The sequence below is a fragment of the Myxocyprinus asiaticus genome, chromosome 9, assembly GCF_019703515.2.
Source record: "Myxocyprinus asiaticus isolate MX2 ecotype Aquarium Trade chromosome 9, UBuf_Myxa_2, whole genome shotgun sequence".
NCBI classification, from domain to species: Eukaryota; Metazoa; Chordata; class Actinopteri; order Cypriniformes; family Catostomidae; genus Myxocyprinus; species Myxocyprinus asiaticus.
In genome coordinates, this window is record NC_059352.1 from 11,148,200 (window position 1) to 11,174,657 (window position 26,458).

Genomic DNA, 26,458 nt, shown 5'->3' on the forward strand with positions numbered 1-26,458 from the left:
TTCCTTATGTAATATTTTAGTACATATTTAGTACATACCAAGTACATATTTCATTAGTAATCATTATGTAAATGTATCCTGATATTTTAAAATATGTTTTGTATCTCACTGAGCTAACAAGCCAAATCACATTTGTCTGTTATAATTATTGTTAAAGACAAACTTAACTTGTGTGCAATCAAGGGAAGTGTTCAGTTTGTAATCAAATAGCAACATTGCAATTTTTAAAAGTTAAAAGTTTAAAGGAATCATTCAAAAATTAATAAATACATAACAAAAATTAAAATGTTGTCATGTCAAGTAAAAATATCTAAACATCCTTGAAACAAGACAGTACATTAACTTGATCAGCAAAATGGCTTATCAAGTGATATTATATCCTGTTTTCAGATAAATCTAACAACTTTTAGTGAGATTTAAGCTTAAAACAAGTAGAAAAAAATCCAATGGGGTAATATATATATATATATATATATATATATATATATATATATATATATATATATATATATATATATATGTTGCTTTACACAGAGGGTCCGCACATAGGGGCTGCCATGTTAGAATCAAATGATCAGCCGAATACTACTCACTTAATCTCAGTAACCATCCTGTTATTTGACACATTCACTCATTGATTAAAGTAATCATGGCTGACTGTGAATACAAAATTTCTACAATGACATCTGAAACCGAAAACTACTGATTTTAAATGATACCGCATCTAAGCCGCTAGGTGTCAGTGTCAGGGGCAAGGCCATAAATCTCCAAATGGTGAAACAGGGTGGACCTCTATTCTGTGCCTAATTTCATCGTGAATATAATGAAGTGTGCACATTTCCTCAGCTTTTATTAGTCAATATTCACTCATTTACACTTAGCCTAATACTTAGAGTTGCATAATTACATGTACAATAACAATAATTATTTGTTTTTGAACAATTATTTAGTTTATTATTAGAAATTTACCTTAATACGTCATACTGATGCAATGAAAAATGAAATGGCCATAGAAACAAATACAATAAATTAAAATAAGTGATATTGCAATAAACATTATTATTAGACACTTTTCAGTCCTCCTGCTTTGCACAGGTGTTGGCTGGGTTTCCCAAAGCACTAAGAAGAACATTAGCAGTACTTAAGTAGTACTTAATCTCTGTTTTTCCCAACAGCATCGTTATCTACGTAAAAACGCTCGTAAATTAACGAGAGCTTTGAACCGTTCTTAAGTCCATTAAGTGCAACTTAAATGTATTTTTCTCACATCTTTCACAGATTATCAGAGAGAGAGGGTCATTGAAAAATTATATTAATATATTTTGATAATTGGAAAGCCATTGTACACTGTTTTAGAGGATAAAGTGTGAAATAAATCACACTGAAATCAATAGGCAGTCTCCGCAGTCTGTGCATGCAACGTGATAGGTATACATTAGGTCTAAAGATAAATCTAAATTTACATGACACATAATACAGTATAACGTTTTATTGGCCTTAATCATAACTATGATAGCAATAGAAAGATTTTCTTATTACAAAGATTTCTTGAGACATATGTAAGTAAAGTGACCCTGCAGTTTAAAACTTAAATAAATAGGCCTAAATAAATAAAGTATGTTTAACAAAGGAGGTTAGAGTGAGTGTGCAATGAGAGATTCTCTTCATTCTGTTTAGAAAGGTCTATGAGTAGTTCAGTACTAATGTCCATCATTTTAATCCTGTTCTGTGTACATCTGTTTAGTTTCCAGCCAATGAAACAACACTGGCTACGTGAGATACCCTTATTATGATGCGATACTCATTGGGTACATTCATGTTAAATGCACTCCTTGCATCACTTTTATTAATCTCTATAAGCTGAGCAAACATCTGAAAGCCTGTCTTACCAAAGCCATAATTATATATTTAATTTAATTCTGTTATAGTTAATAAATTTAGGCGCCTCGACAAGATTAAAAACAACCAATTTTGTTAGTATTTCCACATTATTTTCATGTTGAGAAGACAAACTCCTGGACATTTTGACCAAATTTTCAGCATCTTTGGACTGGACATCTCCCGTAATTAAGCACTTAAGTTCTACTTTATAACGAGCAATCTACATGCTGGTTTGGGAAACAGGCATTACTCCATCGTAAAATAATGAGTGATGTTAGTTAAGATGATTGTAAAAGCTTAAGTTGCAACGTTACCGGGAAACTCAGCCATTGGCTATTTCCAAAAAGTCTGAATCTTTAATTAAGATAACAACTCTCCTTTGGCTGACATTCTGGGCTTCGTTGAGCTGCTGCATTGTTGCAGAATATTTCTTTTGATTAGTAGTCTATGTAAAATAAGAGGTCTGGTGAAAAACACGAGTGAATCAGATGTTCTATTTAACAACCGTCCAATAGAGTTGGGGAGTTTTACATTCAAATGGAGGCTAAAAAGTAGACAAGTACAGAAGAGAAATTTCTTGTTCAAGATCCATTTCTGAGGTTGTAGCTACTGAATTATGACACGCATGACAATTCACCTGTTGTCCCAATGTCCTTGCATCCTGAGATGGTCTGAGATCATTTTCAGCATTCTCATAGACGACACTATTCCTGAAATTTGTTCCCAGATTACGGACAGAGAAGAAATAATGAGAACTATTGTGAGCTATTTTGTGTGTGAAAAAATACTGTTTCTTTTTATTTGCAAACTGTTAGTATATTCCAGCAGTTTTGATTGGGTGGACCAGCCGTCATTCTGGGTGGACCAGTGCCACTCTGGCCCTTATGTGGCCTCGCGCCTGGTCAGTGTAATCCCAAAATGACACAAAGACAAATGATAATGAGTGTACCTTTAAAGACAGAAGTCTAATTAAATGTGGAAAGATAATTTGGCAAGATTCTTTGACTTTTAATTAATTCAGATGTGTCATAGTACCTGTATTTGAACTAATGTAGTTAACTTTAAGTGATTTAAAAAAGTACTTTTTACATCCTTTAAAAGACTGAAACAGAACGGATGAAAAGGAGGATGGGAACAACTGAAGCACAGCAAAAGCAAAGTGAAAAATAAAGGAGAATCATGATAAATAACAAACCTTTTAAAAATAGAGTGGAGCAAGTGTGCTAAAGAAGTGAGAGCTTTAGTGAAACACAACCACGCCTGCGACAAATCACCTCGCCGGCTGTATTACATTACCTTTTACAATACGCCCATGCTATTTATCTAATTAATAGGTTTATACATCACTGATACAGTGCACATCTGGGAAGCCCATTAGGAGAACTTCCCTTTCGAGGATCCTGTCCCCCTACATTCCACATTGTTTGGAATATAAACAATGAGACAACACAAATAATAAAACATTCAGCGAGCTCCGTACAGGCTATTCCTGTAAATGGGCCAGTGGGCATGCGGCTACAGCATTAGAGCTAGCACCAGATCCCATAAGGGGAGGATAAATCCCACTGCTTTCTAGCCTACAGGTACTTACTTAATAAGGAGCTGTCTTGTATGAACAATGCTGCGGAGCCAACACGGCAGTGAAGGGAAAAGGTTATGAACCCTTCATTTTAAAATCCATATTAAATATTCTTCTCTTCATAAGCCTGTAAGTCACACAATACTCTAGCTAGGAACCCAGGCCTAGCCATTTAGGGTGATATTTTACTAATCACACCAATTTGGCCTGGTAAACAAATGTGGGCCAAAGGTGAACATGCAATAAATAAAATGCAAATAGTAAGTGTTAATAACTCAACATTTTTAAGTACAAAATTGAGGCTATGGGGAATACCAACAATGCTTAGTGCTTGAACAAAGAGAAGTTATGGGGGCATTTAAATAGTTGAAATTAAGAATTTATAGTGGTTTTAGCTCTTTTTTTAGTACTATTTAGTACTTTTAGTTTTGATACAAATAGTTGTTCATGTGACGTCACCATTTGGGTGATCAGTGTCCCATTTGGTCAAGTTGGACCAAGTTGTCGAATAATTGTCTTTGTGCATGTGCAGTTAAAGTGCAGGTATATGTGCATTTCTTTGGAAAATTAAGTTTATTTAATCACTGACGTAGAATCTGTTACAATCTATATTTGATCTATGCTATTGTTTGATCTTAAATTGAATCAATTCTATTAAACTTAGTAACAACAGTAGAAACAATAATATTTAAATAGCAAATCTGAGTTAAATCTACTTGCATTTGTTAACTTAACCTAGAGTTGAAGTAAGAAGTTTACGTACACCTTTGCCAAATACATTTAAACTCAGTTTTTCACAATTCCTGACATTTAATCACAGAAAACATTTCCTGTCTTAGGTCAGTTAGGATCACTACTTTATTTTAAGAATGTGAAAGGTCAGAATAATAGTAGAGAGAATGATTTATTTCAGCTTTTATTTCTTTCATCACATTCCCAGTGGGTCAGAAGTTTACATACAATTTGTTAGTATTTGGTATCATTGCCTTTAAATTGTTTAACTTGGGTCAAACATTTTGGGCAGTTGCTGGAATTTTAGCCCATTCCTCCAGACAGAACTGGTGTAACTGAGTCATGTTTGTAGGCCTCCATGCTCGCACACGCTTTTTCAGTTCTGCCCACATATTTTCAATCGGATTGCGGTCAGGGCTTTGTGATGGCCACTCCGATACCTTGACTTTGTTGTCCTTAAGCCATTTTGCCACAACTTTAGAGGTATGCTTGGGGTTATTGTCCATTCGGAAGACCCATTTGTGACCAAGCTTTAACTTACTGGCTGATGTCTTAAAATGTTGCTTCAGTATATCCACATCATTTTCCACATCAAACATAACAATGGTCATAATGGTCAAACAGTAAAAATTTTGTTTAATCAGACCAGAGGACATTTCTCCAAAAAGTAAGATCTTTGTCCCCATGTGCACTTGCAAACTGTAGTCTGGCTTTTTTATGGCTGTTTTCAGGTTATGTCGATATAGGACTCGTTTTACTGTGGATATAGATACTTTTCTACCTGTTTCCTTCAGCATCTTCACAAGATTGTTTGCTGTTGTTCTGGGATTGATTTGCACTTTTCACACCAAACTACGTTCATCTCTAGGTCTCCATCCGGAGCGCTATGATGGCTGTGTGGTCCTATGGTGTTTATGCTTGCGTACTGTTGTTTGTACAGATGAACGTGTACCTTCAGGTGTTTGGAAATTGCTCCCAAGGATGAACCAGACTTGTGGTGGTCCACAATTTTTTTCTGAGGTCTTGGCTGATTTCTTTTGATTTTCCCAAGATGTCAAGCAAAGAGGCACTGAGTTTGAAGGTAGGCCTTAAAGTATATCCACAGGTACACCTCCAATTGACTCCAATTAGCCAATTAGCCTATCAGAAGCTAATTGGCTAATTGCCTAAAAGCTTGACATAATTTTCTGGAATTTTCCAAGCTGCTTAAAGGCACAGTTAACTTAGTATATGTAAACTTCTGACCCACTGAAATTGTGATATAGTCAATCAAAAGTTAAACAATCTGTCTGTAAACAATTGTTGGAAAAATGACTCGTGTCATGCACAAAGTAGCATGTTTGTCCTAACCGACTTTCCAAAACTATAGTTTGCTAATATGAAATCTGTGGAGTGGTTAAAAAAAAAGAGTTTTAATGACTTCAACCTAAGTGTATGTAAACTTCTGACTTCAACTGTAAATAGTTAAGTTCATTCTAATCAGCTTCTGTGCCAGAGAAACTAGTGTGCAGTGATCTTGAAAATTTTGTCTCTGAACTTCCGTTCAGGCAGTTCTATATAGATATCTATGGTGTTGATGTCAAAGTGTAATTAGCTAGCGAAGTGGATTTACAGGTTTTAGAGCTGTCAAAATCATGATGTCATGTGTATTCTGTTGATTCATGTCTTTTATTTTGAAATGTTTAGTTCCTGGTTCATGTCATGTGTTCCTGTTTCCCTTGTCATGTGATTTCTGTTCTCCCTCCATGTTCATGTGTCATGTTTTTCATCGGTTTATTGTTTAATTATCTTGTTATCAGTTCTGTTTGTTCATTGGTTTATGTTCCCCCATGTCCATGTATTTAAGCCTCATGTTCTCCATTGTGTAGTGGTCGAGTATTGAATGTGATGAATGTGTTTGATACGCTGTAGTCAAGTCAAGTCAAGTCAAGTCCATGTTTTGTTTTGTTTTGTAGTCAGGGTTATTGGTTTCACGTTTATTAATAAACTGCACTTGGGTTCTCATCTTCATCTTCACATCTTCGTCATTGCCATCATTGTCAGCAGTTCCAGCATACGTTACAGAATACTAGACCCACCATGAACCCAGCAGTTTTACTTCTGCGCCTACGTCAGGGGAATCGTCCCCTGGAGGACTATGTTGAGGACTTCTGCGGTCTAGCCAGCCAGGTGGACTTTAATGAGGTTGCCCTCAAAGACTGTTTTAGATTTGGACTGAATGAGTCCATTTCTTTTTTGATGCCTGGCGGTCGCAGTTCCCTCAGCCTGGCTCAATATATCGACCTCGCCCTACGGTTCATTGGTTCCCCGTTCACTGTGGGGGAGGCGGATGCCGAGCCAGAGTTCCACGTCATGGCCGCCGCCGAGCCAGAGTTCCACGTCATGGCCGCCGCCGAGCCAGAGGTCCACGACATGGCCGCTGCCGAGCCAGAGGTCCACATCACAGCAACACCTCAGCCTGCTCCATGCCACGTCGCAGCAACGCCTCAGCCTGCTCCATGCCACGTCGCAGCAACGCCTCAGCCTGCTCCATGCCACGTCGCAGCAACGCCTCAGCCTGCTCCATGCCACGTCGCAGCAACGCCTCAGCCTGCTCCATGCCACGTCGCAGCAACGCCTCAGCCTGCTCCATGCCACGTCGCAGCAACGCCTCAGCCTGCTCCATGCCACGTCACAGCAACGCCTCAGCCTGCTCCATGCCACATCACCGCAACGCCTCAGCCTGCTCCATGCCATGTCACAGCCACACCTGAGCAGTGGGACCTGGAGATGGTTCCCACCCTTATACCCACCCTTAGTTCTCCTGAGCAGGCAAGGGGAACTTTCGGCCCTCCGACCCCGCCTGGACCCTCCGAGCCCTGGACTTCGCCTTGGCCTGTCGGCCCCTTGACACTGCCTCAGCTCGGCGTTCCCTCGGCTCCTCTACAGTCCTTCAGCCTGTCGGCTGTGCCGGGGTCCCTCGTCCCTCCGGCTCCTCCTTGGTCTGTCGGTCACCTGGCTCCGCTTTGGGCTCTCCGATCCTCTGGCTGTGCCTCGTCCCTCCGATCTGTCAGCTTCACCGGGGACCTCCTTCCCTACAGCTCCATCTTGGTCCTCAGTCCCATCGGCTCCACCTCAGTCTTCCGATCCCTCAGCTCTGCCTTGCTCCTTCGAGCCTCCAGCACCGCCTTGGTCCTCCCTGCCATCAGCTCCACCCTGGCCCTTCGAGTCTTGGGCTACTCTCCGGGCACCACGTTCCATGGCTCCACCCCTCGAGCCTCTCACGGCTCCACCTTCCATGGCTCCGCTCCTCGAGCCTCTCATGGCTTCACCCCCCACGGACTTTGCCCACGCCCCTCGCCTTTTCTCGCCACGGCACGCCCCATGCCTCAAGACACCCCCCCCCCGCTCCCTACAGAACTTTGAATTTATGTCATGTTTTACGTGTTTTGGTTATGTGTTGGGGTCTCAGGAGCCACCCCTTAGTGGGGGGGATATGTCATGTGTATTCTGTTGATTCATGTCTTTTATTTTGAAATGTTTAGTTCCTGGTTCATGTCATGTGTTCCTGTTTCCCTTGTCATGTGATTCCTGTTTTCCCTCCATGTTCATGTGTCATGTTTTCATCGGTTTATTGTTTAATTATCTTGTTATCAGTTCTGTTTGTTCATTGGTTTATGTTCCCCCATGTCCATGTATTTAAGCCTCATGTTCTCCATTGTGTAGTGGTCGAGTATTGAATGTGACAAATGTGTTTGATACGCTGTAGTCAAGTCTAGTCCATGTTTTGTTTTGTTTTGTAGTCAGGGTTATTGGTTTCACGTTTATTAATAAACTGCACTTGGGTTCACATCTTCATCGTCACGTCTTCGTCATTGCCATCATTGTCAGCAGTTCCAGCATATGTTACACATGAGTATTTTAAAGAGTTCAGGGGATGTCATAAAAACTGGAAGCAGAGTGGGGAGATTTTAAAACAAGAGTACTTCATAAATACACAAGATCCTACCTTCAAGCTGTGGACGTACTGATGTGCCTCTGTGCTCATGAAACTCCAAGAGACAACACAAAGTCATTAAAAAAAACTCATACAACACCTCTGACCATCTTTTCATGGCATTTACCCATCACGTTATAGTTTTTTTTCCTCCCCTTTTTCCTCCCCAATTCCCAATGCACTCTAGGTCCTTGTGGTTGTGTAGTGACTCACCTCAATCCAGGAGGCGGAGGACGAATCTCAGTTGCCTCCGCGTCTGAGACTGTCAACCCGCACATCTTATCATGTGGCTTGTTGAGCGTGTTACTGCGGAGACATAGTGCATGTGGAGGCTTCACGCTATTCTCTGCGGAATCCACGCACAACACACCATGTGCCCCACTAAGAGCAAACCACATTATAGTGACCACGAGGAGGTTACCACATGTGACTCTACCCTCCCTAGCAACCAGGCCAATTTGGTTGCTTAGGAGACCTTGCTGGAGTCACTCAGCACACCCTGGATTCGAACTCGTGACTCCAGGTGTGGAAGTCAGCATCTTTACTTGCTGAGCTACCCAGGCCCCCCATCACGTTTTAGTAAAGGTAAGCAGATTTTGATCATTAAACTGGGAGGGGTTCAACTACAGTATACTTATACACATACATACACATGTGATAATGTATGTTTTATTTTATATTCCATTTACAACTATTTTAATCACATTTAAGCCTCTAAAAAATGTAGGGTGACAAATAAATTTTTAAAAAGTACAGTTTTAATTTTCTTTATTGTTGAACTTGTATGTGTAATATGAGCTGTCACTGTTGGAAATTTCATATCAACCACACATTTTAACAAATTATTAACAAGTTGAAACGTAAAAATTAAGCGGAATTACATATAATTTACAAAACAATCTAACGTTTGTATTATGAAAAAGTGCTGTGTGTCATAGCTGTCCGAATGTGCCAGGTCCACTTTACCTCCGCGGTCGTCTGAAAAAATGAACATTTTTAGTGACAGAATAAACATGTCACTAGCATTTTCACATAGTAAAGGGGTGCTGTAGACTCACACCATCAACTCTTGGTGAAAAATGCTTTGTGCTCCCACACGTAATCCATTTTGATCGACTCTTCTCAGTAGATTCAATACAAACAGGAAGTTAGATGACAAAATTCGGAAGAGCGGAGTGCAGAAAAGGGGCGGGGCTGACTAAGGTGAATATGAACACTAAGTTAATTGAACTTAACTACATACATTTTGGAGACACCATTACTCATTCAATTGAGGGAATAAGTTTACTCAGTCAAATGAGTAGTCAACTTATTAGGGATTTCAAAGGACTTTCATTAGACAAGTTTTGTGACAAAACATGAATGTTTCATTCATTTTGACCAATTATGACTATTTCTTCTCTGATATGCAGAATAAATGATGTTTGGCTCCTTTCTGTAGGCTTCAGGATAAATTGTAACATTCGGGGAAATGAACTGCTCTTCAACCATGTGTCACGGAACGTGTCAGGAATGAGGACCGAAATGCAATAAGTGAAAAATAAAATATTTTTTTATTAAAACACCTGAAAACAAAAGAGGTAACACAAAACATAAACAAGAGTAAAGATAATAACTAGGACCAACCAGGCACAGGAACAGACTGGCTACTAACAAAACAATCTGACAAATAGAAGAGGGTACAATATATAGAGGCAAAGCACATGAGGAACAGGTGAAGGCAATAAACATGACAAGGCCTAAAGGAGGGAGAGTGATGAGGGTAACAAGGAGGCGGGGTCAGGGAAGCACATGGCTAAGACAAACACAGACACAGCCAATTACACATACACATGACAAACACACACAAACAGAAAACAGACAGGGACCAAAAGGCAGACAGAACAGGATCATGACACCATGATCGAAACAATGAAAGTTAATGTATTAAATATAATGAAATATACTATATCTAAATGAAATATATTTTTTATAGGTGGCATTTAAAAGCTTGATTATTATTAATAACATCTAATGTTTCTGGAAAGACCCCATATGTTGACTGTATGATCACATTTATTGGTAATTCATACTGAAAAACATGATTATAACAGCAGTTATATTAATTTCTTTAAATATCATTCCATTTTAATTTTATTTCCTTTTACTCAAATTTGAATAACAATTATGCATCCTGTTTGCTACCTTAATTTAAAATTCAGGAACTGAATTGGAAATTTAAAGGCATCCATAATTTGATTCTAAATGGTGCACAACCCTTATATACATGGTTAGAATCAAAAGATGTTTTGCGTCCATTGTAAATGCAGTGTTAAAATGGCCTATATCCTTAATTTGATTTTCCTTTTAAACAGCAAATGTTAATACTTAACCTTTTCATGTGACAGGTAAAAACATCACTGTCAAGGATTATGCCTGAAAGGATTCCACAAAAAATGGCCAGTATAACTGGGTTCCAAGCCTGCAAGAAGTTAATATTAAAACCAACAACTATTTTTTTGACAAACACAGAAATCAGCTGACACCCCTGATCCAGATGCAGCTCTGCAGAGTGTTTTCCTGGCATATGTGTCCCTCATCTAAGTATAGTACTTTTAACAGCTTTGATCTGGAGTCAAATTGGATCCCAATCACAGTGCCATCTGGTATTACAGAACATCCACACACACTCATATGCACAGACACACATAATGTACAAGGTCAGACACAAGGTCACCCTCTCATCTTTTTAATCTGGATACAAATTTAAGAGACATCATGACTGGGAAGCTTTAATCATTTTGATGCACCCCAAAATGGAGATGTTAGGAATGTCAGATGTGGAAAGAAAGTCATATATGTTTGGAATGACATGGTGGTTAATACATGACAGAATTTTCATTTTTGGGTGAACTATCCCTTTAAGTTGATTTCCTCTTGGTAAGGGGTTGGACAGAAAGTGACATGTGGCTTTTGCTGTTCAAATATTTATGCATCTTAAGACAACTTACCAAAGAAAGACAGCTTTCCTTGCACAGAGTTCCTCCCTTTCGTGTTCTCTGCCACACACTCGTATGTTCCTGCGTCCTCTTGCTGAAAGTAAGGGATTTCCATGACACCGCTTGTTTTCCGTACGTCCACTTTGCGAGAGAAGGGCACTCCATCCACTCGACGCCAACTTATGGAAGGTACCGGACTGATGTGTGGGGAGACATTGTAAATACATATTATATCTTATATTGTATTGTAGGTGATCTTAAAGTAAAAATGAAATGGAATCTGCAACATGTAGAATGAAACAGAATATTTTACAAGAAAAAAAAATAAAATTGGGGCAAAACTTGATTTTATTCATCAGGAGTTGATTGGATCATAAAAAGAGGGCCTTCCATAACGGAATAGAGTCAGATATGAATGCAAGCGTGCCTCTGTTGCTTTTTCGTATGAAATTTGTCATATGTCATTTGCTCACTTTTTCTTATAAATCCATAGAAATAATACATTTTTACAAATATGTTAAATGAACTGTCCTAAAACTGGGTTTATAAAACTAAATTGCAGCATGTAGAAGATAATGGCCAAAATAAATTTAAGACATTACTCTACTTGGACTTGTGACAAGGATTAAGACTTGAGACTTGACTTAGACATTTGACAAAAGACTTGAGACTGATTTTTACAAGTCGGAAACTAAGAAATTAAAGAAATTCTTACATATTGTGAATGCACCCAAAATACGTCCCCTTTCCATTGAGGACATCTTTCTAAATTGATGTTTCTTCCTTAATTCAAAGCATTTACTGTAACACTTACTTCCCCAATGCAAAGCACTCTAGGCGCACAGTTGAACCTTTGGCCACCTGAACGACCTCTGGAAACTGCACCTCAATCTTAGGCTCATATTCCCCCATAACACCTACAAGATGAAGCAATCAACAATCACAAGCAAATTGGAAACCATATCCAATAAAAGCTATCAATTATTGAATCTGCAAATTCAATTTCAGAAAGCAGCCTATCTTTTAATTCTCCATTTCATCATTATTTATTTTGTCTTTTGAAAGGCTTTTTTGGATAGGAGGGAGGTGTGATATCTCCTTCTGTGATTTTGTGTGCTGTGCCAGCGGGCTAGCTACTAAGCTGTCTGAGCGAGTCAAAAGAGATGCTTATCTCAAATGTCTAACACAGCCCGTTTATGTCAGTACTGCCAGATGGGAAGGGTTGAAGAGAGGCAATCATCTCATTTTGTAACATCCCGTGTAGAGAGATGTGTACAATGGGGTTTGAAATTGTGTCTGCAGATCACACTGTGAAAGTCGCCATTGGGTGACTTGTGTTGGCCATTCAGCAGTGATACAAATATCAGGTTATTTTAGTGTTTTTTTTACACCACAATTCAAACATGGCATTGGCTGGATCTCAACACATACAATTTGTAAATATAAAATTATTTGTTGAAAACAAAACAAAAATTACATGATGCCACAGAATACATTTAGGATTTGTTCCAAAACCTAGGGAGCTGCCTATGTAGGCAGTATTTTAAGGCACCATAGTTGCACTTCCAATGTGAAGTCTGTTCCAATAGGTAGGGAGCATGATTATTCTGCCTTAAAAGATACCTTCTTTTTGCCAGCATTGCAAGTACTTTATGCTTCACAGAGAAGCCAATCCCATCCAAGATGGAAATGTTGATTCTAAATATAATTAAATGTATGCATGATTTTCTGTAAAGCTGCTTTGAAACAATGTGTGTTGTGAAAGGAGCTATACACATAAAAATGACTTGACTTAAATCAAAACTGAAAATATTTGTGTGTCATGTACAGTATGCTTATCAGAGTATCACTTCGTTAGCTTAGCAACATGCTAATGTAAACCTTTAATGAAATCAATTACATTTGCCTTTACATTTATTCATTTAGAAGACGTTTTCATTCAATTAGACTTACAAATGTGAATAACACAAACAGGAACCGATTTCTAGAGGAATTTCTAAATGACAAGACGAGTCTCCCATTTGTACGAATCACAACAAGTTGCTACCTATGCAGAGCATTCCAAATCAGACAATTATGAGGTTTTATGACCACTAGCATGCTGCCTTAGACGGTAGCTCCCTATGTAGGCAGCATTCACCAAGTCAGCTCACAAGGTTTTGGAAAAGAGCTTTAGAATGTTATTTAACTCTATTTAGTAAGAAATGCCATAAACTATTTTGGTCACAGGTTATATTGCAACACAAAAATTGTGACAACCAAGGAACGAAAGTTTATTTTATGATATCAGTCAGACAAATCCGATTCTGTTTGTCTCTAATGGTACTTGATAATTCCTTTTTATCACTGTGGTGCATGTGTTTGATCAAATCGCAAATCCACAGAGAAACAAACAATTAGATCAGTCAAGACAAATGACCTTTCAGTTGGAGAGCCTCTGATAATGCCTGCCTAGAGGCACCCAAACATGCTGCTACGGCATCTTAAAATTTACAAAGAACAGCTCATTAACCTTTGAATATAATTTGTATTCCATGAAGTGTATGCTTTATTTAAGTCATATGCTTTGCTTCTTATCCCATTACAGCTCATTTAAACAGTCCTGCAATGCATATAGGAGGAAAACAATATTGATTAGCTTAGATTGATTGCATATCATATAATGACACATAATTGACAAGCTTCCTCACCATCAGTGCGCAATATGAGAGGAGTGGGCGGGCCTTGGACTCGTGTCTTGGTGACAGTATTGGTCACGACGCAGGTGTAGTTGCCCACATCAGATGGCTCCACTTTAGCAATATATAGATTCCCGGTCTCCTGGGACACGAATCGACGCAAATCCTGCTTCACAAAGGATGGGTACTCGTTGAAAATCCAAGAGAACGTTAAAGCTGTTAGGAAACAGGAAAGATCGAGAAAAGACCATCAATGTAACACATGAGGAGAAAGAGGTCACTCGACTGTCCAGAAACTACAGTGCATTCATGAAGTATTCAGACCCACATTTTGTTATGTTGCAGCCTTATGCTAAAATGCTTTAAATATTTTTTTTTCCACATCAATCTCCACTCCATATCCCATAACGACAAAGCAAAAACCAGATTTTTGATAACTTTGCAAATTTATTAAAAAGAAAAAACTGAAATATCACATTGACGTAAGTATTCAGACCCTTTACTTAGTACTTAGATGATGCACTTTTGGCAGCGATTACAGCCTCAAGTCTTTTAGGGTATGATGCGACAAGCTTTGGACAACTGAATTTGGGGATTTCCTGCCATTCTTCTCTGCAGATCTTCTCAAGCTCTGTCATGTTGGATGTGGACCATCTGTGGACAGACATTTTCAGGTCTCTCCAGAGATGTTCGATTGGGTTTAAGTCTAGGCTCTGGCTGGGCCACTCAAGGACATTCACAGAGTTGTCCCTAAACCACTATTGCATTGTCTTGGCTGTGTGCTTAGGGTCATTGTGGAAGATAAACCTTTGGTTATTACAAAACCCAGTCTGAGGTCCTGAGTGTTCTGGACCACGTTTTCAATAAGGATATCTCTGTATTTTGCTGCGTTCAGCCTTCCTTCAACCCTGACCAGTCCTCCAGTCCCTGCTGCAGAAAAACACCCCCACAGCATGATGCTACCACCACCATGCTTCACCGTTGCGATGGTATTGAACAGGTGATGAGCGGTGCCTGGTTTCCTCCAGACATGACGCTAGGAATTGAGGCCAAACAGTTCAATCTTCATTTCATCAGACCAGAGAATATTGTTTCGCACAGTCTGAGAGTCCTTTAGGTGCTTTTTTATGTGTCTTGCACTGAGGAGAGGCTTCCATTAGGCCACTCAGCCATAAAGCCCAGATTGGTGGAGTGTTACAGTGATGGTTGTCCTTCTGCAAGTTTATCCCATCTCTACACATGATCTCTGAAGCTAAACCAGAGGGACCATCAGGTTCTTGGTCACTTCTCTTACCAAGGCCATTATCCCCCGATTCCTCAGTTTGGCAGGGTTACCAGCTCTTGGAAGAGACCTGGTTGTTCCAAACTTCTTACATTTAAGAATTATGGAGGTCACTGTGCTCTTGGGAACCTTCAATGCAGCTGAAAATGTTTTGTAACCTTCTCTAGATCTGTGCCTCAACACAATCCTGTCTCTGAGCTCTGCAGGTAGTTTCTTTGACCTCATGGCTTAGTTTTTGCTCTGATATGCATTTTCAGCTATGAGACCTTATATAGACAGGTGTGTGCCTTTCCAAATCATGTTCAATCAATTGAATATGCCACATGTGGACTCCAATCAAAGTATAGAAACATCTCAAAGATGATCCAGAGAAATGGGGTGCACCTGAGCTAAATTTCAAGTGTCATAGCAAAGGGTCTGAATACTTATGTCATGTGATATTAATCTGATAAATTTGCAAAGTTATCAAAAATTTGGTTTTTGCTTTGTCATTATGGGGTATGGAGTGTAGATTGATGTGAATTATTATTTTTTTTAAACATTTTAGCATATGGCTGCAACATAACAAAATGTGAAAAAATGAAGGGGTCTGAATACTTCCTGAATACACTGTACATTTGCATAAACATAACTACAGTACATTGTGACATTTCCTCTCTGTATAGCCTAAATGGTATATGTGGGCTCGGCTCATGAATCTTGCTCCTCCCTTGAGTTACTAAATTAGCACTGGGTCTACATGCTGGGGTGAAAATTAATCAGCCTGAGGAGGGTTGTGTGGCTTAGGGGGTGAAAATTAATGACCGAAAGAATAACCAGAGGTCTGTGATTATTTGGCCTCTAGTCAAGTGGGAAAGTAGTGCTATGTAACCAATGCTCAAAAATCCATAGCCGAATACATGAAGGTTGTTTTCACACTTGGTATGAACCAGAGTTTTAAACAACTTGTACTTTTGTTTCTGAATTGAGGTAATTGAGGAATGTTTTGGAGAGGTAGCATTCTTGGCTTCTGTTCCTCTCCACGAAATGTCAGCATACACTTAATGTCACATCTGTCAGTGGTAGGTCCTTCTACCAGCACAGAACAAAAACTGTTTGAAACTTGACCTCCAGGAGTTACAATTGTTTTGCCTTTTGCTGATTCAATTACCCACAGAACCTGCAGACAAGAATGGACCGAGAAAAGTAAAAAGGTGAAACATGCACTTTTGTATTATCCAGTTATGATCTGAAAGAAAATCTCTTTTAAAAGGATGTGTTCTTTTGATAATGAGTCTGTTTTGAACAACTTTGGACTTTTTCCCCTTATAGTGGGGGCTTGTAAAAATGCTTCTATTTTGCAGTTTTCAAATCTAATACAGTCTTTTCCATTACAAATTACATTATTACATTTTGTATGTACTATTAAATGCATGGGAATTTCACCAAACACTATTACACATTCTGGTCTTTAGAGACCTGACACATACAGTATATCTATCACAAATTATCTTCAAAATGCCTAAATAGTGTAAACTTTTCAAAATATTTTCAAGACAATTAGAAAATAATAGAATAAAATATATTTTGATATATTTTGATGTTTTATTATTCATATATCAAAGAGATAATGCAACAAATCAGGACATATCAAGAACAGGATTTATTACTTTCACAATGAAATTTCATGAGATGCAACTGGCTGTCAAACACATACTGAGCTACAAATAACATATAAGATACACATAAGCTACATATAAGTATTTTCTCAGGCTCTTATTAAGTCTAAATAGATGCACAATTTACATAATTTCAATAGTGCACTTAAATGACATTAGTCATAAAATACTGTTTTTGTTGCACTTGCTATAGTTTACATCCATGTTTTTTTCTTCTTCATCCAATAGCAATGTCAAATGCAAATCAAGTCAATCACTGAAACAACAGTCACATTGAGTAACAAATAGCATGCATAATATATCTTGTATGTGTATGCACATATGGGATGCTGATAATTCACCATTGTTACACAGAAAATCAATGTGACAAAGTATTTGAATGAATATAGTACTGTAATAAACAAAGAAATAGATATCCTGTGATAGTAAATTTACATAGATTAATAATCCTAAAATAAATTATGGAAGTGCAAAAAAAATAAAAATAAAAAAATAAATAAAAAAATAAACACTATTACATACCTATAGTCTCTAATGACCCTGTACACTTTTGGTACTTCAGCCATTATAAAAAAAAATTAATTAAAAAATGTAAAAAAAAATCCATTTTGGCTTTTTTAATTATTATTATTATTATTTTGTTACACTAATTTTAAGAGAGAGATTAAGGAACACTAAAGAGGTGTGGGCAAATCTAGATGAGGTACAAGGGGTGGAATGCAGTCCCGAGTCACTATATACCCGATGTATGCATTTAAGGTTTAATGACAGCATGCACTCGAGCTGGCATGGACTCCACAAGTTTGTGCAAAACCTGATGATCCATGTCATCCAGCATGATTTGAGAACGCAAAAAGAGCATCTCGTGTGTTTCAATGGAAGCGAGGAAATCATAACCTTTTGTACAATGGCTTTAACATGGTCTATGCCACAAATCTGCTTATTTGATTAGTTACATAATGTTGAAACAGTGCAGAATCCCAGAATTACTTTTGAACCCTACTGTATGTTCATAATTACAAGTAGTCATAGGTAAACTTTCTACCTATAGACTAAAGGTTCTAGCATAAAATGTATACCAAAATAATGGCTTTGCTTAAATCAAAATCAAATTGCTGCTCGTAACAGCGATAAAGAAATCAGTTGTCAATCTAATAAGCATACTCAAAATCAAATCATCCATAACTGCATCTGTGGAGGAACAATGCACTGAAGCATTAATAAGCCAATGTGCATTTCCCGTCACCTCCCTCCTCTACGTTTCCACAAACTGTGCAGCATAACTACATCTTACTCATTTGAACCACTTTGTGGCTGGACATGTTGGCATGTGAGCTTTCCATTTGTGCCGTCAATGATAAATCCATTTGCAGTATGTTGTAATGTTCTACTCAGTGGCTCTCGGCTCCCTGGCAGTGCATTTAATCGACAGGCACATAGCATCTCCCCGGCTTAGCCCAATCAAACGCACTCACTCGTTAGCTAATTAAACAAAACAGTCTTGGAGGAGTCCTGCCTGAGCCCTGGTCATTTATCACAGTTTGATCTGATCCATAGCCGTTGGCTTTGGCTATCTCGTGCGCAGAAGGGGTTTGAGCAGCTTGGTTTTTCCTTCCTGTGAGCAAGGCCCTCGCTGAGCACTGAGAGCTAAGCTAATATCATACCTTCTCTTAAGACAGAGGCTAAAAGAAAAGGTGAGGGTCATGTAGAGATGAGGAAATAGTGCAAGATGCTGGAACTCTTTCTTTTGGTCTCTAATAAGATGGTGCTGTGCTTTGAAATTGTTTGATAATCTGCTTGCAAGGGATTTTAGCAATATCATAGCAACATTTTTGCATTGTTATTTTCATGGCAATTAAGCACATTGTCACCAGAAATTACTGTAATTAATTCCTTCAGATTCTTTCTTTCTTTTTTTTTTTTTTTTTTTATTCCCATTATTTTCAAAGGTGATCCATTTTATTGTAAAACATTAATTATTTACTGTATTTCAGTATAAAAAAAATAAAAATGCTGTAATACAATATGTATTCAAAGGTGCACTGAGCAATTTTTTATGCATGTTTTCTTGGTCTTGCACTGACACCTAGTGGTGTGGATGCAGCATCATTCAAACACAACAGTTTTCAGATGCCGATGCCATTGTAGAAATTTAGTATTCACAGTCAGCTATGATAAATTTAACCCATGAGTGAAAGTGTCTAATAACAGGGCAGTTACTAAGATTAAGCGAGTATATTCGGCTGGTCATGTGATCTTAACATGGCCGCCCCACTCTCCATGTAGAATAAAACTGCTTTTCATAAGGTTACTGATATGACTAGAGTCTTCATCTCATGTGTGAGCTCATGATTTTATACAGGTGTTTCAAAATTACAATAATTGAATGAATACAGAAGTTTATAATTAGGAAAAAAATTGCTAAGTGCACCTTTAAATAAGCTCAAAGGCAGTACAACAGTTACTACAGTTTTGTCTAAAAACTTTTTATAGAAATGTCTTTTTTCATATTACAGTAATGAGAATGCATATTTTTTGTATTATGGTAATGGGAACAGGCGGGAAAATGCTTAATTGTCATGAAACATGTCACAAAAAGCAGAACACAGAAAAAAAAAACATCCTACGAACAGGCTTAACTTTTGTAGAGCAAAATATAATTTCCTATGCATACAAAGACATGGGGCTAGTGAATAGTGTAATGTGATTTTGTGTTATTGCACATAGCAAAACAGGATCTGCTTTCTGACATTAATCCTGTCATCCATTCAATCAATAAATTATTCAAAATGTTGAATTCATTTTGAAGATAAAATCTTCAATCGCTAAACCTCTACTGTTGTTGCCGTTTGATATATATATATATATATATATATATATATATATATATATATATATATATATATATATATTTTATTTTTTTTTTTTTTTTTTTTTTGCAGCAAACAAAACTAAGCTTTGTGTTGGCATAGAAAGGCAGCACAAAAGCATATGGTAGCTCAAAGACATTTATTACAACACTAAAACAAACCAAAGATATATATATATACTGTATATATATATATATGCACTGGCGGCCAAAAGTTTGGAATAATGAACAGATTTTGCTGTTTCAGAAGGAAATTGGTACTTTAATTCACCAAAGTGGCATTCAACTGATCACAAAGTATAGTCAGGACATTACTGATGTAAAAAACAGCACCATCACTATTTGAAAAAAGTAATTTTGATCAAATCTAGACAGGCCCCATTTCCAGCAGCCATCACTCCAACACATTATCCTTGAGTAATCATGCTAAATTGCTAATTTGGTACTAGAAAATCACTTGACATTATATCAAACACAGTTGAAAGCTATTTGGTTCGTTAAATGAAGCTTAACATTGTCTTTGTGTTTGTTTTTGAGTTGCCACAGTATGCAATAGACTGACATGTCTTAAGGTCAATATTAGGTCAAAAATGGCAAAAAAGAAACAGCTTTCTCTAGAAACTCGTCAGTCAATCATTGTTTTGAGGAATGAAGGCTATACAATGCTTGAAACTGCCAAAAAACTGAAGATTTCATACAAAGGTGTACACTACAGTCTTCAAAGACAAAGGACAACTGGCTCTAACAAGGACAGAAAGAGATATGGAAGGCCAGATGTACAACTAAACAAGAGAATAAGTACATCAGTGACTCTAGTTTGAGAAATAGACACCTCACATGTCCTCAGCTGACAGCTTCATTGAATTCTACCCACTCAACACCAGTTTCATGTACAACAGTAAAGAGAAGACTCAGGGGTGCAGGCCTTATGGGAAGAATTGCAAAGAAAAAGCCACTTTTGAAACAGAAAAACAAAAAGAAAAGGTTAGAGTGGGCAAAGAAACAGACATTGGACAACAGATAATTGGAAAAGAGTATTATGGATCTTAACCCCATTGAGCTTTTGTGGGATCAGCTAGACTGTAAGGTGTGTGAGAAGTGCCTGACAAGACAGCCACATCTATGGCAAGTGCTACAGGAAGCGTGGGGTGAAATGTCACCTGAGTATCCGGACAAACTGACAGCTAGAATGCCAAGGATCTGCAAAGCTGTCATTGGTGCACATGGAGGATTTTTTTGATGAGAACTCTTTGAAGTAGTTTAAGAAGTTCTGAACATTTTATTTCAAATTGTAATAGTAATTTTTCACATTATTAATGTCCTGACTATACATTGTGATCAGCTGAATGCCACTTTGGTGATAAAAGTATCAATTACTTTCCATAAGAGCATCTGTAAGATCTGTACATTATTCCAAACTTTTGGCCGCCAGTGTATGTTTATGTTATTTCATATTCTGTTTGATTTTCTTATGTATCAAGGTACTTAGAAATGAAGCAGATTTGTACATAATGCAATGGAATGATAATTTTTTGAATGCAAAATATAATCACAAATCACACTGGCAAAACTAAGCTTTCAAATTCTTCCTCTATATGGAACTTTTCCTGATAAAGCACTCAGTTTTCAGTTTTTATTTCCTACTCAAAAAATATAAGATTAAAAATGATTATAAATGCTACATAGAATCTTTCATAGACTGTGTGAAACGTTCAAGGTTCACTCTGAAATTTGATGTGTAAGAAGCTGAGCCTCTTCACTTTGAACGGTCCCTGGAGGGGACTGTCTGATGCTGACAAAACTCAGTTTGCATTATACCAAGAATGCTGGGGTTGCAGAAAGCCAGCAGAGAAGTCAACATATAAACGAAAAGGGAAAAATGATAGCTAATAAGATTTGTGCAAATTGTGCAGACATGTGGAGGGGAACATATTTTGCTTTCTAAGTGCAGGTCTGCTTTATGAACCTGACGATTTTACCAGTGTATGGTAATTTGTTGTACAGATACCTTTTTTGTAAGCTGTAATGTTTGGTGGGCAGAAATTACACATTGCAGCTTTAAGATATGATATAATCAAATTTCATTATGAGCACCATGACAATAAACAGAACTAAATTTTTTAAAATGTAGATGTATAGACAGATTAGCATGTGGTTGCTAGGGTGTTCTGGGTGGTTGCTAGAGTGTTATGTTGGTTGCTTAAGTGGTAGCTTAGTAGCCCACTCCTATTTCTATTGAAATTTGGGTCCCTAGATATGACTCAGGTCCCTCCTTCAAAGAACATCTATGGGATTATTTTGTCAATTTTATCGTCTGCCAAGCGAAAATCTTAAGTGTGATTGCTTAGATAAGTAATAGCACACCTCTCTTCAACAAGTCACACAACTTGAGTTATCATTCATGTCTGTACCACAAGCAGTGCGTAACGAGCTACATGTCATCATTTTGATCAATAGTGATGTTTCCCTTAGCAAGCGAGACTAAAATAAATGAGCAAAAAAAAAAACAAAAACAAACAAACAACAACAACAAAAAAAAACTATAGGCTTCTAATCTCACCAATTAAACAGTTATTAACTTATTCATGACAAAAAGCTATTTGTCTTCTCTTTTTTTAAATATGTTTTGATGAAGATGACAATGTAATCCGGCTCAATGACAAATGATCTAATGTGCTTACACAAGCACTACTCATGTGTGACAGCATCACCAGGCCTACAATTAGAAGAAATATGTTTAGACTTCGGGCTAAGTTCAAAGTATCCCTCCTGATTAGTATAAACAGTCTAAATGACAACAATCCCTCGCAATCCAATTTACATCAACAGTGTACGCCCATGGGGAAACACTGTTGTAGGAAGTACCACTTTAATCATATTTCTTTTTAGCTGCAAGAAACCATTATTACAAAGGTGAGGAAATGGAGAAAAAAGACGTATCTGCAGACAAAATAAACCATCTATCACCCCAAACAGTCTCAGTTCCAATCAAAGAGACCCATTATTTATTTTCCACTCTGTCATGCCGCAAGCAGGAAATAATGCTTTATGAAAAGATGCACATATCTGGCTCTTAATCGCGCATTATCGATGTGCATGGTCTTGATGAATTTTAATGGCACCACAGCTGCCTGATCATCGCCTGTTAATAATACATGTGAGACTTGATGTGACAACAGTATGCATTTTTAATTACCGTATCTAGGATCACATACAAGCTTGTTGCTTGGCAAATACATAAAAACATTGTTTAATAAATAATTACATAAATAAAAGATAAAAAGGAAAGAATAAGTGAGGTCAGTATCACTTTGTAACTCCAGACTCTAGAGAACACCAATTTTTTGTTTATTCTTTTTTTTTTCTACCCTTTTCTCCCCAATTTAGAATGCCCAATTCCCAATGCACTCTAAGTTTTCGTGGTGGCGTAATGACTCACCTCAATCCAGGTGGCGGAGGACGAATCTCAGATGCCTCCGCGTCTGAGACCGTCAATCCGTGCATCTTATCACGTGGCTTGTTGAGCGCGTTACTGCGGAGACCTAGCGCGTGTGGAGGCTTCACGCTACTCTCCGCGGCATCGACGCACAATTCACCACGAGCCCCACTGAGAGTGAGAACCACATTATACTGACCATGAGGAGGTTAACCCAACGTGACTCTACCCACCCTAGCAACCGGGCCAATTGGTTGCTTAGGAAGCCTGACTGGAGTTACTCAGCATGCCCTGGATTCGAGCTTGCGACTCCAGGTGTGGTATTCAGCATCTTTACTTGCTGAGCTACCCAGGCCCCCTCGATTTATTGTTTTTAACAGAAAGTATTTATGACTCTCTGGAATACTTGATTCTGATTGGTCAATTGCTGCATCCTGTGGCCAAATATTTTTGTATAATGACCACTAAGTGACTGTTGTTCAAGGCTGATGTCCTATATGCTGAATCTGTGCTAGTTTTATGTCTCTCATATCACTCTGTGATGTTTCTTCTTAATATAATTCAGTAAACATAAAAACATTAAAACATAATACAATAATTTCAACTCAAATCAATAGAAAATATTAATTTGTTTCTTTATTTTATTTAAGTAGCCATGTTGCAACACTAACTATACAATGGGCTCTATTTTCGTAAGTGTGCAAAGCGCAGTGCTACAGCTGTGCGCAATGTCTTATCCAATTTTAGTGAGAGCGCTAATTCTAAGTGCAATTTTTGTGCCAGCACAAAGCACAAGTGGGCATGGGTGGGAGTGTTTGTTCCTGCATTTGCAGTTTGAATATTCCACCAGCAGGTGGCAATACAGTACATGTCCAAATTCTGAAAACAGTGGAACATTAAATTATGTCTATGAAGATCACTGTTGTTACCGTTTTATGGAACATTTATGATATTTGTGTTTAATTATCTTTAGGTTATGATTTACTTTTTAATTATTATTAATTTTATATTTATATTTACAATGGTATTTATGATCTAATTTATATTGGTCTTTTTCCACCTGTTGTCGTAGAGTGATTTTTAAGTCGGTGGAAGAAGACGGTGGAAGAAGTTGGAGAGAGAAAAATGTTTGGATTTGGTATGATTTGTCTGACCACTTCATTATTTTTATTATATTTTTGTTAATTTGAAGTGTAATTTGAATTTAGAAATATTTTTGGTTTAATATTTTTGTTTTTCAATAAATTATTTACATTTTAAAAAATCAAAATCGACCGGTAGATGTGAAGTGCATTCCGATACAATCACTGCCATGATTTGTGTGTCAGTAGATGAAAATGATTATTAGTATTTACATTCTCTATAATTTAATGGAGCGTGAATCCAAATACTGACGAGAACCACATTTTCCATGCATATAAAAGGAGCATGTCACTGTCATAGAAATATGCCTGATATCCAACAGGGAAGCAGTTACTGCACAAAACAACGTAACACAATATTTCTATTCTTCTAATTCATTGCAGTCCATTTACACTACCAACTTGTTATGAATGTGATGTCTTTGTTTATATTGCTGGTGCTTTATAGGGAATGAACTAATAGGAAGCAGATGGTGCTGGAGAAGAACCTCCGAATTAAACTGCACTTAACCCAGCCCAATAGCACACTGCAAGCACAAATTCGCCACATTGCATGCGCAATAGATCACAGTTGCACAAAAATGCCCCAAATTTCTGGCAATGTCCATTGACTTTGTGTGTATTACTTATGGCATGGCATAGTGCTGCACTTAGCGCTTATAAAATAGGGCCCAATATCTCTTATCTCAGTAGTTCTCAACTGGAGGATCACAACCCCAAAATTAGATATTTTGATAGCATCGTAGACAAAAGGAAAAACAATGCTAAATGAAAATAATAAAATGAAACTAAGCATATAATAGTGCATATAGAACAAAATAAATAGGCTTATAAACTATTATAAAGGAGGAGAAAATACTTCCCATATCTTTTGTTGTTGATGTCAATGACTGTGCATCCAATCATGCTCTACATCATTTCAGTTCAAAATCATCTGTCACTTGGTATAAGCTTGCCAAAATAAGCACATGTCAACATGGACAATTTGCATGACATGCCCTCATTCTCAAAAACCATAAACAAAACTATACAAGCAATGACGAACATGGTTTGTACCAACTACTATGTCTTTTGAACAGACAATTATTGTCTACAGAGAGCACGAAACCGTAGAAATTGTCTATGCAGTTCATGGCAATATTAATATATTTCAGTGTTTGATTTTGTGGACATTTTTGTTTCCCTTTGAATGATTGGTACTGTGTTGGGTGGCCACTCAATGTCAAAAGTAAATCTAAGTCCTGAAACAAAACCAGCTAAAAAAATACAACATTACATACAGCGTTTGCAGGTAAACCTCGCAGTGTGTACTATCTAGCCTTGTGTTGACTCACACGGTCACAGTTACAGTCAGAACGTGAAAAAAACACAGAAACAGTCACAGAAGCACTCTCAAACTTTTCTTATCCCTTCAGAATCTCTTCTAATGGGACAAGCATGCTCTGTGCTCTTAGAGCCCGTACGATTCTAGGGCAGATGCCATCATGCCCATTGTTCACACGAGTGTGGAAAAGAAACGATTTCAGCCTTGGCTACACCTGAAAGAACAGTCAGCTGCATTAGATTCCACACTAAACATAGTTATTGACTTACATGCAGAATGAGGTTGAATTACGTGGATGGCCTCTGAATGCGGCGAGGCTTGGAGACCAAGGTGGAGGTGACAGCATCTCAACTGCTTGTACCTGACTGATCTGACCTGACTGCGAGAGTGAAGAGGGCATTATTTGGGTCTGTGCTGCACATTTCTGGAGGAACGGGCCACTACTGAAGTCACTCATACATCGCATATGCAAACATTTACTCATACCCATAATGCTGTGTCCAGCGATGAGGAATGTGCTTTTCTAAAGAATGTTGACAGCTCTGAGCAGAAGTAATCTTAAGAATTATCTTTTACTGTGTGCTTTATGGACATGCAAGAACATGGCATGGTAAAACAAGGAGTGGAGGACAAAAAACAAAGAGATGACACATAGTTGCAGACACACAGTCTTTGCAGTGAATTTAAAATAGCTAGAAGTCAAGAGCTACGCTATTACTGATATTATTATCTCTCTATTAATACAAATACTTTGTCCTTGGTTTGACTGCTGGCTGCTTACATCTCATGCAAAAGATGTCTTATAGAGCGTAACAGAAGGATTCCGGAAATGAAAATCCCATTCATTTTCTCCCTAGAGAAATTTATCTTTTGCACGAATGTGTAAACCTTTTAAGACAGACCTACTACGAGCTGCAAGGTTT

The 26,458-nt window shown here is 37.8% G+C and overlaps 1 protein-coding gene across 1 annotated transcript in view; it reads right to left on the reverse strand.

The window, feature by feature from the left end:
- Positions 1-26,458, reverse strand: part of LOC127445670 (contactin-4-like) — a 270,651-nt gene that overhangs the window by 95,530 nt on the left and 148,663 nt on the right. The window contains exons 6-8 of the mRNA XM_051705901.1: positions 13,837-14,040; positions 11,961-12,063; positions 11,159-11,343 (exon numbers count right to left, since the gene is read on the reverse strand). Coding sequence (XP_051561861.1) covers positions 11,159-11,343; positions 11,961-12,063; positions 13,837-14,040 — 492 coding nt within the window. The remainder of the gene's footprint in view (positions 1-11,158; positions 11,344-11,960; positions 12,064-13,836; positions 14,041-26,458) is intronic.